This window comes from Mustela erminea, chromosome 5 (assembly GCF_009829155.1).
Source record: "Mustela erminea isolate mMusErm1 chromosome 5, mMusErm1.Pri, whole genome shotgun sequence".
NCBI classification, from domain to species: Eukaryota; Metazoa; Chordata; class Mammalia; order Carnivora; family Mustelidae; genus Mustela; species Mustela erminea.
The window spans coordinates 73,921,573-73,939,968 of NC_045618.1; the positions used below are offsets into that span (position 1 = coordinate 73,921,573).

General features: G+C 39.2%; 1 gene segment (V, D, J or C); it reads left to right on the plus strand.

Annotated features, from left to right (window-relative positions):
• The first annotated feature begins 1,962 nt into the window (after positions 1 to 1,962).
• Positions 1,963 to 4,526, plus strand: LOC116591097. The segment is given in 2 exon segments: positions 1,963 to 2,214; positions 2,356 to 4,526. Coding segments are annotated over 2 exon segments (630 nt in total).
• The last annotated feature ends 13,870 nt before the right edge of the window (positions 4,527 to 18,396 follow it).

Consider the following 18,396-nt stretch of genomic DNA (forward strand, 5'->3'; position numbering starts at 1 on the left):
AGACACTCAGTGTTTGAATATATCAACATACAATTCAATAGATTTAAGAGTATTAGAAAATGCATAATGTGTTTTTCTTTTCAGTAGTGAATTTTGGGAGTTTTATTACATTATTTATTTTACTTTTGTAAAGTGGTAAGTTAAATGACTGTTTTTGAATAGGAAAAGTAAATGTATTCGGAACAACTGATTATAATAATCCAGACAATAGTACATGAAGCTCCAAATCATTTCAATCCAGTCAGTTATTGAACTACACATATCTTTAGTATTCCTCTAATGAGTCTACACCAATCCTTTAGTTTCAACAGAAGATCATCCTTCATGTTATTTGAACTTGAATTTGATTGATTTTATATTTTGTTTGCATTTTTTGTTTGGTGTGGTTGATGAAGTTCTAGAACCTAGGTGAGGTCTGGAGCCGATGACCAAGAAATAATTCTTGAGACATCTTTGGTGCAAAATGGTGGTTTATTAAAGCACGGGGACAGGACCCATGGGCAGGAAGAGCTGCTGCCCCGGGTTTTGAGGGATGGCATGTTATATACCTTGCCATTGGTGGGGATGTGAAGGGAAGGGAGATTCTTGGTGGGCTGTTATGATCCTGCTATCATTTACATTCCCTTCTACCTCAGCCTCCTCCAGTTTATGGTGGGGAGGGAGACATTAAGGCTTCAGGAACTGAGAGTTATTTGCCTCTGGAAATTTGTGCTATTGATAAGGTAACCTCCCTGTTTGTAGATCTCTAGGACATCTGTAGAGCAAGGGAGATTCCTGTCCTGCAGGATTGTGATCTCTGCAAGTTAACTATTTATCGTTTTATGGCAGTCAGGGGTGCCTGAGGAATGCTACACATATTACGGAGAGGAGCAGGTGGAGAGGAGGGTGCAAGGTGCCAGCTTCTGCTCTGTCCTCAGCCAGCCTCCTGCTCCTTCATAGATACTGGTATCTATTATCTACATAGATAATGGTAATTGTGTAGACCTATGAGCCTAAAACATTTATACTAAACTTCATTTTGGTGTATATTATGGCATCATAATATATTTTTTTAAATAGCATAAGAATGGTTCCTTATATGAAGATCTGTAACTTACTCAATTTTGAGAAACACTGAATGCACCTGTTAATTGAGGTCTGGGATCTGACTCTGGAAAAAGCTGGTAACAGGTAACACCAGCTTACGCTTCATAAGAAGATAATTGTACCTACCAGACATATCCACTCATTCATTAATCACTCATTCTTAAGATATTTTTTGAGCATCTCCTAATGGCTTATATATTTTGAGAAACTGGCCACTGAGACTAATGAGATTAAGTTCCTGATCTCAGGAGCACCAAGTCTAGTTTGAAAAACAGAACACAAATGATTCTACAATGAGGTAGTAATGACAGTGTAGATAGATATGTAAAGTGGGATCAGAGAGGGCCTCCCTTGAAGACCTGGGGGTGTCCTTTTGCAAGGAAATGCTGTGTAAATTGGTTCTTAAAGAATGAATAGAATTTACTTAAGCAAAATCAGGGTAGAAAGGGAGCACATTGTCAGCAGAAAGGCTCTTCCCTTGGCTGGAGGGGGAACAGTGGATGCATGTGTCAAGGAAAGTCTCAGATCATGCTTTTTTTACACTCTCAGTATATCCTAAGTATACTAAGATATCCTCAAACTAGCTTAATACTCAGCATGAAGAGACACTAGATGCTAGGATTAAGGAGATTTAGGGAGCCATGGTGCCCTGCATCTTAGAGAGGGTGATAGAGGTTTACCCATTGTCTCAGCCTCAGGCACCACCTTGCAGTCTGCAAAAAGTCCTTCCAGGAGCCCTCCCCCTCCCCCTAAACTCCTATTTCCTTTCTATGTCTACAACTTCAGCTCCGGGCCAGGGTAAATACCAGTTCAGTTGGAAAGTGGCAGGGAGGATCACGGGGGAACCACAAGAGGGCGCTGCTCTCTTCAGTCTGTGGTTTGACACAAATTCATCTTCCATTTCTGAACACGACTCCTTTTTTAGAGCCTGTGAGATGAACTTGCAGGGCAGTTTGTCTTGCTAAACACATGAACCCAGATTTTCTAAACGAGTCCACTAAAGGATCAAGAAACTAGAGGAACGGCCCTCTCAGCTTTGGATGTATCCCCAGATAAAACCTTCTGCTGCTTCTTCACAAGCCATGCTGTCTACTTCCTGCTCAGGACTTGTAATCCTGCTGATGCTGAGTAAGTAACATTTATTCAAAATTCCCAAGATGTTCTATTCTTTGGTTTTAGCATGACTTTTTTTTTTTTACCCTTCCTAAAATGGAAACTATCCTTTTTATATTATCAATATAACAAAGTCTTTACTTCTTTTTCCCCTAGGAGGGACCAGTGGAGACACAGTGACCCAGACAGAAGGTTCTGTTACCCTCCCTGAGGGGACACCGTTGACGTTGAACTGCACCTACCAGAGCAGCTACTCGGTTGTTGCTTTCTGGTATGTCCAATACCAAAACAAAGAGCCCAAGCTCCTCCTGAAGAGCTCATCAGAAAACCGGAGGGTAGAGAATCACGGTTTTCAGGCCAGTCTTAAGAGTGACAAGTCCTTCCACCTGGAGAAACACTCTGTGCAAATGTCAGACTCGGCCGTGTACTACTGCACCGTGGAAAGCACAGTGAAAGCAGCAACAGGGGGAGCTGAGCGCAAACCCAGAGGGGCACAGGAGGGGCCTGGATGTGGGCAGGCTGGAGGGCAGAAAGATGATTTCTCTGGAGTCAGTGTGCTGGGCTGGACAAGGCTAGAGGGGAAGGAACGAATTCCAGCTCGGATGCTCCGCGCTCAGGAATCCTGGCGTTACTCTGGGCTAGGAATGGAAAGAGGTGATCTAGGTGAAAACGTAGGTTATAGATATGCTTGTAAATAGAATCCTATAGTACATGACCTTTTGTGTCCAGCTTCTTCACATAGCATCATCTTCTCAAGGTGTATCTATGGGTCAGTACTTTATTACTTTTATGGCTGCACAGTAATCCATTGTATGGACACCTCATATTTTCTTTTTCCATTCATCCTTTGATGGGCATTTTGGTTGTTTTCACTTTTTGGCTATTGTGAATAATGCTGCTATGAACATTCATGTATGGAGTTCTGCTCTTTTAAACTCTAATATATTGGTTAGAGTTTTCTGAATATTTTTGGTTTTTTGATTTTGCTTTTTTTGGTACTAACATTTCTTTGTGGATATAAAATGAACAAATATATGAGAAAGTGCTCCTTACAAATAACGATTTATACCAAAGTAAGATATTATTATTCTAAGGTATAGCTACAGTCATTCAAGAAAATTTCTAAACATCTACTCATATGTGCCAGTTATTTTAATAAGTATTGGGAATACAGTTTAGGTAACAGAGTTTCTTGTCTTAGAATTTTATAACACAGTGCATTAAAATACTGCATAAGTCTTAAAATAATGGCTTTTTTCACAAATCATTTTATTCATGCACTGACTTCTATTTGTTCCCAAATATTTATGGTGCTTACAGTTTTATGGGCATTGGGCCAGGCACTTTAAATTCCTCTCCATCTCTCTCTAGATACTACCAAATTCTCATTTTACAGATGACAAAATTGAGGTTTAGAAATGTTAAGTGACTTAAGGTTACAAAACCAGCTGGGAGCAGTAGTTGGTCTAGGCCCAAATCTGATACGTGACCAATATTCTTAATAGCTAATTGATTGAGCCTTCTCTGTCCTTTTTTTTTTCTCCCAGAATACTATTGTAATCTTAGATTTCATAATTGTCCATGTTTTTCTTTGGTGGAGAAGAACCCAATGCAATAGTAAAAGCTGTAGTTTACTCAACTGGCAATCACAGGAGTCTATATTCATGCTTACTGAAGACAACACAGTCACCATCTTTGACGTTCTTGAACCACAAGGCTGCTCATACACTGTCTGACTGAATAGCCTGGCTATTTGAGGAGTCACTGTTGAGCCCCAGGGGCTGTTATCAGGAGACATACAGGTATTTAGCATGGAAATGGGGGCTATATTTTCCAAATACAAACAAAAATACTGGATGTGGCAAATACATCTAGTCATTGACTGCAAGACACAATATTTTTGCTTTTGCTACAGTGTAATATCTCATTTAAAAATTCTTTTTCAAATAATTAGTAAATGCAGGTATAATGTCAATATGATGTGAAAGTTTTGATTCTCATGGACTTTTCCAAACACACTGAATAATTATTTCACATCAAAGAAGTATGAGGGGCAAGTTTCTCACTACAAGAAAACCTGAACTCTAGTTTAGTGTCAGCTGAGTTTGTTTTAGTGGTTTTAAGAATTTCTAGGGTTTTTAAGGTAAAGTTACCATATGAAGCTGAGAGTGAGAATAAAAGGACCAGGGAGCTATCATCACCTCTTGTGTTAACAATTCTGATTTATGAAGAGTAATAATATTAAAAATGTTGAAGAACTGACTCTCAAATAGATACATATTCTCATGGACCTAAATCTACAGAGGCAAAACATAAAAGTACCAATATTTAAGGCTGTGAAGAGCTTACTGACTATAATGCAAGGGCCAAATGCCAACAGATATTGAATTCCACTGCTATTTTTGCTAAAATTTCTGTTGTTTTTGAAAATGCTGTGGCTATAAAGTTGTATGTTATTAGGATTTTCCCTCTTCTGTTTTCCACCATAATTTATGTCTGTAGTTTGGAAGAGCAGGGCTATTTCAGAAATATGTGTATTGAGTTATTACAGAAATTCCCAAGCTTAGGCACTGAGTAGCATTTTCTAGACAGTAGCTCCTGTGTCTACTGAGAGGTAGGCAGGGCCACTTTTTTCCCTTAACTAAATAATTTAAGGTATATTTCCACATATTTGCTGACAGTCTAAAGAAGAAATGTTCTAAGACGTGAGCAATAATCACACCAGCCTTCAAATTGTATTGGTTTCAACCTTGAGCACTACCAGAATAAACATCATCAAAATTCCACATGTCAAGACAAAAGCTAACAAGGAAATGGCACTTTCCCCTAAGGAAATATTCAACTCATAGGTAAGTTGCGAGACACTAAATCTTTATAGGTTATGGTGGGGGTTTTTTCCCTTCTTATTTTAAGAGTATGTAAATATTTTTTGATACACCTGAAATATGACTGACGAGTGAACTTTCCCCAAGATGAGGTCATAGTTGGCAAAGAGGATATTCTCATACTCTAAAATGCAAGCTGCCTTGGAAGTGGGGTGAGCTTTCTAACCTGCTTGAAGAAACTAGGAGAAAGTATCTTCCACTCCCAGAGCACGAGACAGTCTCTCACTCCTCTGCTCATCAACAGGAATATGGATGGTACTTTGGCCACTGACCTGTGTCTCTACTAATAGTGTTGCCATTGCACCAGATGCCCTCTCTGCCTCTTTGTGGCCAACGACCTGTCTGTCTACACCTCTGGGGATCATACTTTCTGGAAGGAAAATGGGGAGCACAGCAGGAGACAAAAAATATGTTTTGCTGCTGGAATATATGGCCTAGGCACCGAATCCCTGCCATTTCATCATTTCTTAAAATGTGGAGTAGTCTTGGAGAATAGATAGTCACCCTTCTTACCTTACAAGGCCTAGATCTCCTTCTAAACACAACAGATGTAATCCCTCCTCTAAACTTTCCAATCATGGAATGCCTGGGTGGCTCCGTAGGTTCAGCGTCTGCCTTCAGTTCAGGTCGCAATGCTGGGCTCCATTATCCGGCTCCCTCCTCAGTGGGAACTCTGCTTCTCCCTCTCCCTTGGCTGCCCACCCCGCCCTGCTTATGCTTGCTCTCTCTCCCTCTCTCTCTCTCTCTCACTCTGTGTCAAATAAATAAATAAAATATTCATTAAAAATTTTTTAAAAATCAAATAAATAAACTTCCCAATCATTCCTTAAGCCTTCTTGGTACTTGCCACTTGATACCTTGTCTTGTGGTCCTGAAAATTCGTATCTAGAACGACACTACAAACAAAGTGGGTAAAGTGAAGAAGATATGGAGTGTCTACAAGAGCATGGAGCAATGGGAGTTCTCAGATGCCACTGGAGGCAACGTGAACTGGTACAACCTTGCAAACCATTTGACAACACCTACTGAAGTGGAACATATACATAACCTGTGATCCAGCCATTACACTTGTAGGTATATACACAACAAAAAAATGTGACCCCTTTTCATTCAGAATCAATGTACAAGAATATGAAGACATACAGCATCAATAATTGTAGGATCCTTAAGCTAGAAAACAACCCAGGGGTCCATCAGCAATTTCAAGGGTAAATAAATTCTGATAACTGACTACACAGCAAGAGAATGAATAAACTTGCTATATGCTCAATATAGAATGAATAGAGTGAAAAATGTCAGACACTAAAGAAGCTGAAAAATCAGTCAGACTAATCTAAGAAATGATAAGTCAGGAGAGTAGAGGTGGTGGTTATCCTTATGGGGAGATAGTGACTCAGAGAGATTGAACAAAGGAGGTTTCTAAGATGTTGATAACATCCAGGACTTCAAACTGGGTGTTAGTACTATGGGTGAGTTCACTCTGTGAGAATGCACCAAGCCCTACACTTAAGTTTTGTTTATGTACATATAATACACTTCAATAAAGTTTTTAAAGGTATACATTATTTCTCCATTAATTGGATTCTGAGAACACCATTCATAGTCAATCTATTTTCATATCCCCATTGTCCCTCACACTATGCCCTCATTTAACAGATGCTTAATAAAGGTTTGTTCAGTAAGACTAAGCTACTTTGGATATGTATTTGCAAAGATTCTTTGCTCCCAGTTCCAGGAATACAACATGCCAGGTGGACTTGAACTTCCTTCTAGAGCTTTCTTCTCCAGAGGGCTGCCCAAGTTGAGACACTCAGCTGCTCACATCCGGTTTTCTGTAACAGCCTTTGAACTTGCCTTCCTTATACCAAGGTCTCCTCCCTGGATCCTACTCCATATCTCACAGGATAATGTATCCTTTTAAAAAACACAGCATTGATCACAGTAATCCTCTGTTTAACGACCTTCAGTGACCATCCTTTGTTTGCAGTATTAAGGTTAAAGCTCTCCGTGTGACTCTCAGTGGCCTCTAACAGTTTTGTCAGGAACTTTCTGCTTCAGCAGATTAAGTCTGACTCAAGAATGAAGTTGGGGAACACTCACTGTACTCTTTAAATAGCCCTGCCTACAGCCTGTTTCTCCCATGATCACCTCTAACTGAGTGCTTGCCGTTTCGATTCCTCCCAATCCTAGAGATCTTCTCAGACCATTCCTGCCTCATGAAGAATTTCCTGGTCATTCCAGCTCACGGTGACCTCATCTTTCCTGTGAAAGCCCTGCCGCTAATTATTGCCTCTGATAAATTAACTGATATTTTTTAAATATTTCAATTTTACCACCTAACTTTACAATGCACTTTCATAAGCATTATCTCATTTACCCCTCCAAATAATGTGAGTAAGCCATGGAACAGAGAGTTAATCTCATTTTCCAGTTTAAAAGCCCTAAGGTTCAGAGAGGTGAGGTGACTTAAACCAGTGTGCTCAGCCATGGGTACATCCCAGGCTCATCCAAGCTCTCTATACTGAATTACCTGGCTGTGGATGTATATAATATCACCCCAGAAAGATTATACATTTTTTGAAATGTGCTTATACTTTTGTATCCTTCAAGCACTGGACAAGGCATTCAGGGGCTCAGCAATTCTACCCCCACATTGTCCCCACTCAGTTCTTCTACCCCCACATTGTCCCCACTCAGCTCAAGGACTGATAAAAACATGCTACTTTGGCTCTATGAGACTTCTGTAGCAAAAGTTGAAGAAACACATCATTTCATCTTCAAAATATTTAGCTTTAGGGAGTAGGGAGAAGGGAGGAGCCCTTCTAAGGCCAGGCAGTCTTAATTTTACCTCTGTATCCTAGGCTGTAAATTGGAAAAAAAAAAAAAAAAAAAAAGGTTCAAAGGAAGCCAGTTGAAGTAGTAGCAATGAACTTCAAGAACCTCAATTTAATCACAATAAAATAAATTTCAAATTGATGGCATTCCAGATATCATTTCTCAAATAATTCAACTTTCAGGCAAAATGGAGAGCTTTTTAATTCTGAAACTCAGTTTTAAAAATTTTAAGATATATCATGGACGCCTGGGTGGCTCAGTGGGTTAAGCCTTTGCCTTCAGTACAGGTCATGATCTCGGGGTCCTGGGATCGAGTCCTGTGTTGGGCTCTCTGCTCGGTGGAGAGCCTGCTTCCCCCTCTCTCTCTGCTGGCCTCTCTGCCTACTTGTAATTTCTCTCTCTGTGTGTGTCAAATAAATAAAATCTTTTACAAAAATTTTAAGATATATCAATTAAAAAAGCTTAATTTTATTTATGCCATGGATCGACAATACTAAATCTTTCCGGAAGCAAGTCAGAGAACTAATGTGATGAAATGAGAGGGGAGAAGGATTTAGGCTATGTTTACACACGAACCCTGAAGGTAAACACTTCCTTAACATTCTGGACTCCTTCACACTGGGTATTAGATACCTGAGCAGCGAAGCTTAAACATCTTGATAAACAGGTCAAAGAAAGGGGTAGAGAGACAGAAAAGCAAAAATAAATCTAAACACTAGAAATAAGATATTCAAACAGGTTTCATTCACCCAGTGATAAATGCATCAGTTATCTTGTTGGGCTGGCAGGAAGGGCTACTAAAGATGGTAAAAGTTCCCGCCACAAGACCTGAGGTCGGACAGGAGAACAAAGGCCCAAGCAGGAATCTGAGACCCCTGCCCCGGGCTCCTGTGGACCAATGGGATCCCGATGAGCAGCGGGATATCCAAATAAGGGAAACTTGCCAGAAGACCCCTGAGCTTTCCCCAAGACCCCTTAAAAGCCCCCTCCTCCCTGCCTTGGGCGCGACTTCCGCCACTCTGCTTTCCAGAGTCACAGAACCTCGCCCGAGGGTGCCCACCTCCTCCCGGCGCAACTTTCCTGGCTCCCCTTCTCCTGAGCCCTGAAACTTTGCTGGAGAGTGTTTTTAATAAATCTTGCCTTGCACCCACTTTGCCTGGTGTTGTGTTTATCTCACCGGAAAAAACTTTACATATCTAATACCTGTCTGATCCCTCATTCCACCTGCCTAGGCCTGGGCTACAAGGGAGTACAGGCAGGAAATAGAATTTACTCTATTTATCTGATCCTTACCAACTGAATGCAATTTGAGATAGGAATCACATCTTGTTTTGGTTTATATGCTTTTCATGGTGTTTTGCACATCATAGATATCTGCAAATTTCCAGAATGAAAGCTTGAGCTTAGGGATTCCTGAACATGCAGAATAGATTAAGAGCAGCAAGGTGATATGCTTAGCTAGAGAACCTTGCCAACATAACTCTACTCAAGACCCTAATTTTAGTAAGAGTTAAAACAAAGTTAATTTTAGTTGGTGACAAAAATCTATTCAAAGTGAATATTTATCATCTGAAGAAGAAGAATCATTCTTGTATTCACTGATTTGATCATAGTAATTTTTATTATGTAAAAGACACTATCCCTCAGAGCCTATGTAAGAAAATATCACAGCTGTTTGTTCACAATAAAAAAAGTCCCAATGCCTAAAAATTACATAAGCCGGGAACACTGTTTTGACTTCTTACTATAATACAATCATACCCTGCATAAAGCAAACCCAATCTGCAGAAATATAGAAGCAACAAGCTATGGAAGTGACCCTTCTAAATCTGCTGGGTTTGTTTCATTAGCACAAGTAATTACAAAAGAAACTAAACAAACAAACCAACTGGACCTTAATTGATATTCTTGAATTCTGTAATAAAATAACATAGCAGCAGACAGCTAAATACTATATGCATGCCTCTGGAATGAAGAGAACCTGGCTAAGAATATTAAACCTCTAAGCCTGGCTTTCTAAAAGAAAATACTGGGGTGCCTGGGCCGTTCAGTTGGTCAAACATCTGACCCAAAAATATGACACAGGAGTTGGAAAGATCAGACATGTACTTTAAAATAATTATAGTAGGGGTGCCTGGGTGGCTCAGTTGGCTAAATGGTTCAAATCTTGATTTTAGCTCAGGTCATGATCCTAGAGTCCTGGGATCAAGCCTTGTATCTGGCTCCCTATTGGTTGGACAGCCTGCTTCCACCTCTCTACTGCTTGTGCTCTCTTGTGTGTTCACTCTCTCAAATAAATAAATAAAATCTTAAAAAAAAAAATTCTTTCTCTCCTGTCCCATCCTCCCATTCATGCTTGTTCTCTCTCTCTCTCTCTCTCAAAAAACAAGTAGTAAAGTAAAATAAAATAAAATAATTATGGTAAAAATGCCAAAGGATTTAATAGAAAATGTAAACAATACACATGCAATGATGTAGAAATTTAGGAGAGGTTAGAAATATGCATTAAAAAAAGGAAGTGATTAAAATGAGCTAAATAGAAACTTGGCAATAACAGAAGAAAAGATCAGTGAACTTGAAGACAGGTCAATAGAATTATCTCAACTAGAATAAAAGAGGTAAAATGGTATTAATAAATAAATAGAACAAACTTTTGAGATCTGAGGGACATAACAAATGGCCTAACAAGTGTATAATCAAAAATTCCCACAAGGAAGGGAAAGGATGGAGCAAAAAGTATATATTTGAAGAGATAATGGCTGCGAACTTTCACATTTTTTTCAATTAACATATAATGTATTAATTGCGTCAGGGGTACAGGTCTATGATTCATCAGTCTTACTCAATTCACAAACCCTCACCATAATGTCAAGAACTTTCACATTTGAAGAAAGCTGTTAATGGACAGATTAAAGAAGGTCAGAGAATCCCAAGTGTGAAAAATACAAAAGGAGACCCATCTAGGCACATCACAGACAAAATTCTGGAAAACAAAACAAAACAAACAAACCAAAAAAAAAACAACTTAAATGAAGATCAGATCTTAAAAAGCAGTCAAAAGAGAAAGATAGACCCATTATCTGCATGTAGGAACAAAGATACAAATGATAATTAACTGGCTACTAAAAACAGTAGAAACAAGAAGACAATAAAACAACATTTTCTTTTCTTTTTTTTTTAAGATTTTATTTATTTGACATAGATCACAAGCAGGCAGAGAGAGAGGAGGAAGCAGGCTCCCCACTGAGCAGAGAACCCAACGTGGGGCTTGATCCCAGGACCCTGGGATCACGACCTGAGCCGAAGGCAGAGGCTTTAGCCAACTGAGCCACCCAGGCGCCCCTAAAACAACATTTTCAAAGTGCTGAAAGAATCAAAATATGATCTCCTAGAATTCTCTTATTTGCAAAAATATCCTTTAAAAATAAAGGCAAAATAAATATACTTTCAGAGAGACAAAATCAAGGATTGTTTGTCTCCAGCTGATGTGCAGTCCCAGAGATGTTGTAGGTCTTCATGTTATCATATGGAAATGCAGATTCACAAAAAGAAACAAAAAATATCTGAAAGGGTAGATACCTAAGTTTTTTTGGTAATTATAATAACTTCACTTACTTTAAAAAGCTACTATTTCTGGGGTGCTTCTGTGACTCAGTTGGTTGAGCATTAGACTCTTGATTTTGGTTCAGGTCATGATCTCAGAGTCGTAGATCAAGCCCCATGTGGGGCTCCACACTGGGCATGTAACCTGCTTATGATTCTTTCTCCCTTTCCCTCCACCTCTCCCCAACGCCAATTCACTTGCTCTCTTACTCTCTTTCTCTCTCTCTCTCAAAAAAAAAAAAAAAAAAAAAAAAACTGTTTCTTTAAAACAACATAAAAACAATGTGTTGTGGTCTTACAGCATATTCAGATGCAGCAAGAACACATTTTCTTCATAAGGGGAAATAATTTTACTTGAAAACAAGCTAGGACAAATTAAGATGTTTGTTTTCATCTCAAGTGCTACTCCTAAAACTTGCACAAAACAGCAGAGAATATCTTTGAGACCTCAGAGCAGGCAGCGATTTCTTGGCACGGTACAAAATACACTAACCATAAAAGAAAGTCTGAGAAGTAGGACATGAGCAAAATTTAAAATTTCTACTCATCAAACAACAATAGTAAGAAAATCAATAAGCTATCTAAAGTCTAGACAGAAGTGATGAGGGAGCAGGAGGCTGGTTGAGGACAAAGCAAAAGCTGGCACCTTGCACCCCCTCTCCACGCGCTCCCCTCAGTAATATGTGTAACATTCCTCAGGCACCCCTGACCACCATAAACGAGAAACAAATAGTTAACTTGCAGAGATCACAATCCAGCAAGACAGGAATCTCCCAACTATCTTGATGTTAATGGCTTGCTAAAAGACTGCATTGGTCTTTCGGCACCTTCTAGGCCCTCTTTAGCATATGAAAACTCCGTTGAAACCTTCCTTCCCCTCACCTTCCCCCAACCGCAGGGTACATAACCCGCCATCCCTCACAACCCGGGGCAGCAGCTCTTCCTGCCCACAGGTCCTGTCCCCGTGCTTTAATAAACCACCATTTTGCACCAAAGATGTCTCAAGAATTCTTTCTTAGTCATCGGCTCCAGACCTCAGCCCACCGAACCTCAGTTCTAGGCTCTAGAACTTCATCAGAAGTATTCCAGAAAGAAGTATTTGGAAAACAATTATTTCCAGAATATAAAAAGAACCCTCATAAATCAACAATAAAAAGATAACACAATAATAAAATACAAAAAGAGGATTACTAGTAAGTAGGTAAAATGGGCTCAACACTATTAATCATTAGGGAGATTCTGATTAAATTCATATGCAGATGCTATTTGCCCCCCACACACACACACTAAAAGGCCTAAAAACAAACCATAGGACAACTTCAAATATTGGCAAAATCATGGAGCAGCTGGACCTTCCATGCACTCCTGGTAGAAGGGAAGTTGGTACCATCACTTTGGGGAACAGCTATGGCCCCAAAAGTCCTCAAATAGATATTTACTGAAGAGAAGTGAAAACACAGCCCAACAAATGACCCATACAAAAATGTTTGTTGTGGGCTTATTTAGATTTGCCATGAACTGGAAACGACCTAAATGTCCATCAACAGAAGAATAGATAAACAATTAATGGTATGTAAGGAATCTTACTCTGCAGTAGAAAAGAATGAACCACTGACTGGTACACACAAAAATAGGATAGATTGCTAAAATCTATAGTAACTGACAGAAGCCAGGTCCTTCCTTCCAAATGCTGTATGATTCCATTTAGATGAAATTCAAGAACAGAAAAAAAAACGAAGCTTGATTGAAAGTAGAAAGGCGGTTTCCTCCAGGGAGGACAGTTTGACCAGAGAAGGTCACAAGGGGACTTCCTGGGGTTAAGTAAAAGTTTTCAATTTTGTTTGGGTGGTGATTACATGGGTATATAAAATTCTCAGACTCATTGAAATGAGCATATAGACACTGTGCATTGTTTTGTAAAGAAGTTATATTTCAATAAAAAGAACCAATATACGGGCGCCTGGGTGGCTTAGTGGGTTAAGCCTCTGCCTTCGGCTCAGGTCATGATCTCAGGGTCCTGGGATCGAGCCCCACATTAGCCTCTCTGCTCGGCACGGAGCCTGCTTTTCCCTCTCTCTCTTTGCCTGCCTCTGCCTACTTGTGATCTCTGTCTGTTAAATAAACAAATAAAATCTTTAAAAAAAGAACCAAGATAAATAAAATAACCCATACATGGAGAAGTGTGCACCTGAATAATTAGAGAGTGGATTGAATTGTCACATACTGGAAACACCCAAGTAACCAGCACCAATATGGAAAAACAGGACATTACCCACGTATCAGGCCACTCCTGTACCTTCCCCCTGTCTCTACCACCCTCGGTAAGCACTATCCTGACATCAATTGAACAGAATAGTCTTCTCTGCTTTTGTACTCGGTGCAAACAGAATAAATTAGCATGTACTCTCATAGCTGGCTTCTTTCATATAATCTTACCTTTGTGAGATTTATTCCTATAATTAAGTGTATCTGCCAAGGTCTTTATTCTGAGAGCTGTATTCCATTTTGTATAATCATCTCATTTGTATATATTTAGCCTTTCAGCATAGTCTTTGTCGCTTCCTAGTCTTGGGTGGTTGTCAAAAAGGTTGGGAGTATGCTGTAATCACAGCAGACAGACCACAGCTGTTCTGTAACAATTAAAAAATATAAATAAATTTCTGCAACACCTACAGAACATTGGACAAATTAATTTTCTCTGTACACATTTTATTTTACTGTGGTTCACTTTTGTTTATTGAGGTATAATTTTTTCTGCAATAAAATGCATAGATCAGTCTGGTGTGTCTTGAGAGTTATATATATCCAAGGAACAAAACAATATATAAAATATTTCCTTCACCTCAGAAGTCCCCTTGTGCCTCCCTCCAGTCAAACCTCTCCTCTTGGAGATAACTATTTTCTGATAGTTGGACCATCCTGGACTCCTAAAAAAACTCTTTTCTCACAATATAACATGGATGTTAGATGTCACTAAATTGATATATTCTCTTCAGGAAGAGAAAATAAATAGGTGATTAAAAGCTGCAGTTGACTGAATCCCAGTCATAAATCAGCACATTGATGCCAAGCAAATCAGACACAGACTTCCTCGCTATGAAAATAGGAAGCTATTGAGCTACTGTTTCTAGTGAAACTTCTGAGCCACAGCTGCTGCTGCAGAAAGCTGAAGAGATATTTGCAATTTTTGAGTGGCTACATTTTTGATATAAGAAAATAAGAATGCATAGTCTGGTGAATTTGACCTTGTTTCAACTGGAGGGTGCAATATTCAAAAGCAAGATTTTTCTAACACTCTTACTATTGGTTGCTGTTAGACACGTGCTGCTGGTCACATTTTGTCAATCACAAAACTTGCTGTGATAGCATTAAAAAGACAAGGAACTTTATCCAGTGGAAATTTCCTCAGAACCCATGCCTTGGAGTGCATGAAGAAAAGTTATGACAATTAAGGGTGAATAGTTTTCGCTTCTTGTCTGGAAGAAATTTCTGTGAGTATATTTTATTGTAGACTTTGGCTGGAGATAAAAAAAAAAAAAGCATACACTGTACAAAAAGATGGATGACTACTTGTCCTTAGAAGTCACCATAATCATAAGTAATTGTATTTCTTTTGGAAACTTACCAGTCCATCATAGATGCACTGGCTAAAGATGGCAAATGGTTGCATCCTTAATATCCTACAATTCAACTTAATTCATATACATGTCCAGATATAATGGTTGCGAATTAAATTACAAAAAGACTAAATAAACAAGTTAGACTCCATCCCCACCATGTAAACAAGCCACACATGACACAAGCCCACGGATAGCAAATGGTATTTCCTGTTGTGGCACAGAAGTTTCTTACAGCTCAGTAACGGTGTGTGCACCCTGTGAGGCACAGGACAGGCATTTAGATCTGAATTTGAGGCAGAGCACAGCACATTTCACTCAGAGGAAGTGCTCCAACATGCTACTCCCTAGCCTGCTGAGAGCAGTGATAGCCTCCCTCTGCCTTGGTAAGGCTAGTAAGGATGGCCACAGACATAGATTCAAGCTCCTCTGAGTCCTGAGTCCGGGGCTAGAGGCAGGTGGGGTTATTATTGTCTGGTGGGGTATAGGAGGGGAAATAATGGTCAGGGAAATCAGAACTCTCAGTCCTACATGAGTTCCTTAAAACCCTAGAGATACTACCAGAGGAATCAGCCTCATTCTCTCTCTTTTCTTTTTGCAGGATCCAGCATGACACAGAATGTAACTCAAGCCCAGCCTGCCATCTCTACACTGGAGAACGAGACTGTGACCTTGGATTGTGTATTCGAAGTTAGTGGTTCGACTTATTATTTATTCTGGTACAAACAACTACCAAGTGGGGAAATGATTTTCCTTATTCTTCAGGAGTCATACATGGAGCAGAATGCAACAGAGGGTCGGTATTCTCTGAACTTCCAGAAATCAGACCATTCCATCGGCCTCACCATCAGAGCATTACAGCTTGCGGACTCAGCAGTGTATTTCTGTGCTCTGAGAGATACCACAGTGATGCAGCACCAGAGGGAGCCCCACAAAAACCTCAGATCTCCACAGGAGGCATCCCCCAGCTCTGAACACCTGGGGAGTGGCGAGTGGAAGGAAGAAGCAGGGGCTGCACTTAATGGGGGTGGGGATTCTGAGGTGGATGCTTCACTGGAAGGAAAATACTATTTCTCTGGCTCAGAGAGCATATGGAACAGTGTCATTCAACAAAAGCATCTTTATCTTCAATTCTTTACCTTGCAGTAGATCATTTAGCAACAGATTAAAAAGAATTTGTTGGTGATGATTACATTAAAATGGAAGACCCCAAATCTAAATGGTTTCCTTGTTTCAATCCGTAGTGCCAAACGCAGTCATATGGTGCCTAAATCTGTCTTGGGGTTGGAAAGGGGGTCTTTAGGAGGCTTCATTTGAAGGATCCAATGTCTTCCACAACCTGAAGCTAAATGTGCTTCTCTGTCATGGATATACTTGTGCTCTGCAGAACGTCCCCTCCTTATGCCCTCTTCTGGTCACTAACTGCTCTTCCAGAGAAACCACAATCCCATAGATAGATTCATTTTGCCTGGTTTTGAACTTTATATAAATAAAAGACTCAAGTTTGTGTTTTTTCTATCCCATCTGGATTCTTCTCTTAGTACTCTATTTCTGAGATTCAGCCATACTGTGTATAGTCTAGTTTTTTTGGTTTAGTTTTGTTTTTGTTTTTGTTTTAATCACCATGTGATTACATTACAGGTTAGCCATCTGCTTAAATGGTTATTTGGATTTTTCTAGTCCTTGGCTATTACGAGTAGTGTAGCATGAATATTCTTATAGTGTTCTTTGGTGAACATAATTACATACTGCTTTTGAGCATATATGTTGGAATTTCTAGATGATTCCTATAACTGTAGGCTCCACAGAGTAAGGAAGACTGCATGTATTACATGTACAGAATACTTGGCACATAGTGGCTCCATATTAAGTATTTGTTGTTTGAAGAAGAATAAATTGATAACATCAACAGATAACGAGTTTCTAGACTTTGGATGCATATGATAAGTATGGGTTAATTATTTCTTGTATTTGTCCATTTCTATGACCATGAGAACACTCCTTCTGTTTGCCATAAATTCCCTTTCTTTTCCTACAGATTTTTCTCACATGACACTGTTTTCCAGGTTTGCAATTTAGATGGTCTCTAATTGTTAGCATAGATGGGGCATCTTCATCACCTGAGTGAGGATATAGAAAGGCATATATCTTTTTCAGTTTCTTGTGGCCTAGATGCCTCTTATATATGTTTGTGGATTCCTCTTGGTTTAGGCTAGTGTTTTATCCCTTCTCTGGTTTGATCTCCTGGGTTTTTATCTTAGGATTTGAACCTTAATATTTACTGTGGCTGGAAATAGGAGTCCTATAAAACTAGGGGTGATGATGGCAGGGGGTGTGTGGTCTAGGCTGAAAGAAAATCACAGCTAACTCAGTTCTCTCTGTGTCCCCATATTTTTCAATTTCATCCCGATTTCTGGATCATAAATGAAATGACCTTTATACTACAGGTGTTCTCCACACAATAGATAGTGTCCTTGTATATAACTGTATTGTCTCAAACTGTCTATTGCCCTTTGTCTTTACTCTTGCCATCGTGTGTTCTACTTCACTGTATATTTTTTCTTTCAAGTCTAACGACCTAGTTGATTTACTTAGCTTTTGGGTAGACATTCCTGTTATTGGATGTCTTAATCTAAGACTTAAGGAAATGAGCTTGTTTTTCTAATTTCCTGATGCTGATTCCAAGTGCTGAATTAATTCAATCAAGAACACTTTAAAGCTCTTAGATTCTTAGCCCTTAATATAAACTTTTAAGATAAAGTTTAAAAGTTTATATTAAGGGCTAATAAAACTATTAAGCCCTTAATAAAACTATTATCCTCAATTGTAATACTGGTCTTTTCAAAATCCTCTCATGAGAGCAAAATCATCCCTGTCTCTGAGATAATAGGAAGAAACATCACTACATCCTGGAGGAACTGAGACATTTGGTCTTGGAAATGTGTCTGTGGAAAAAGGTAGATAAAAGAATGTGGTTTTAGTGAAAAGTAATAACAAGAAGAGAATATTCTTTTCTTCAAGAAACATGTGCCCAATTATCAGAAAAGAAATTAAAGACAAGGAAGGAGAATCCCACTTTTAGTTCAGGTTAAAGTTCAGACTTAAAGATGATAGATGGGTATTTTTCTCAGAGAATTTCAAAATTTAAAAAAATGTGAATATTAGGCAATATTACAGTTACCCTTTGTCATGTGACCATTTAGCAAATTTATACTAGAAAACATTTGAGAGCCTGATGAGGTGAGAAAAGTTTGATT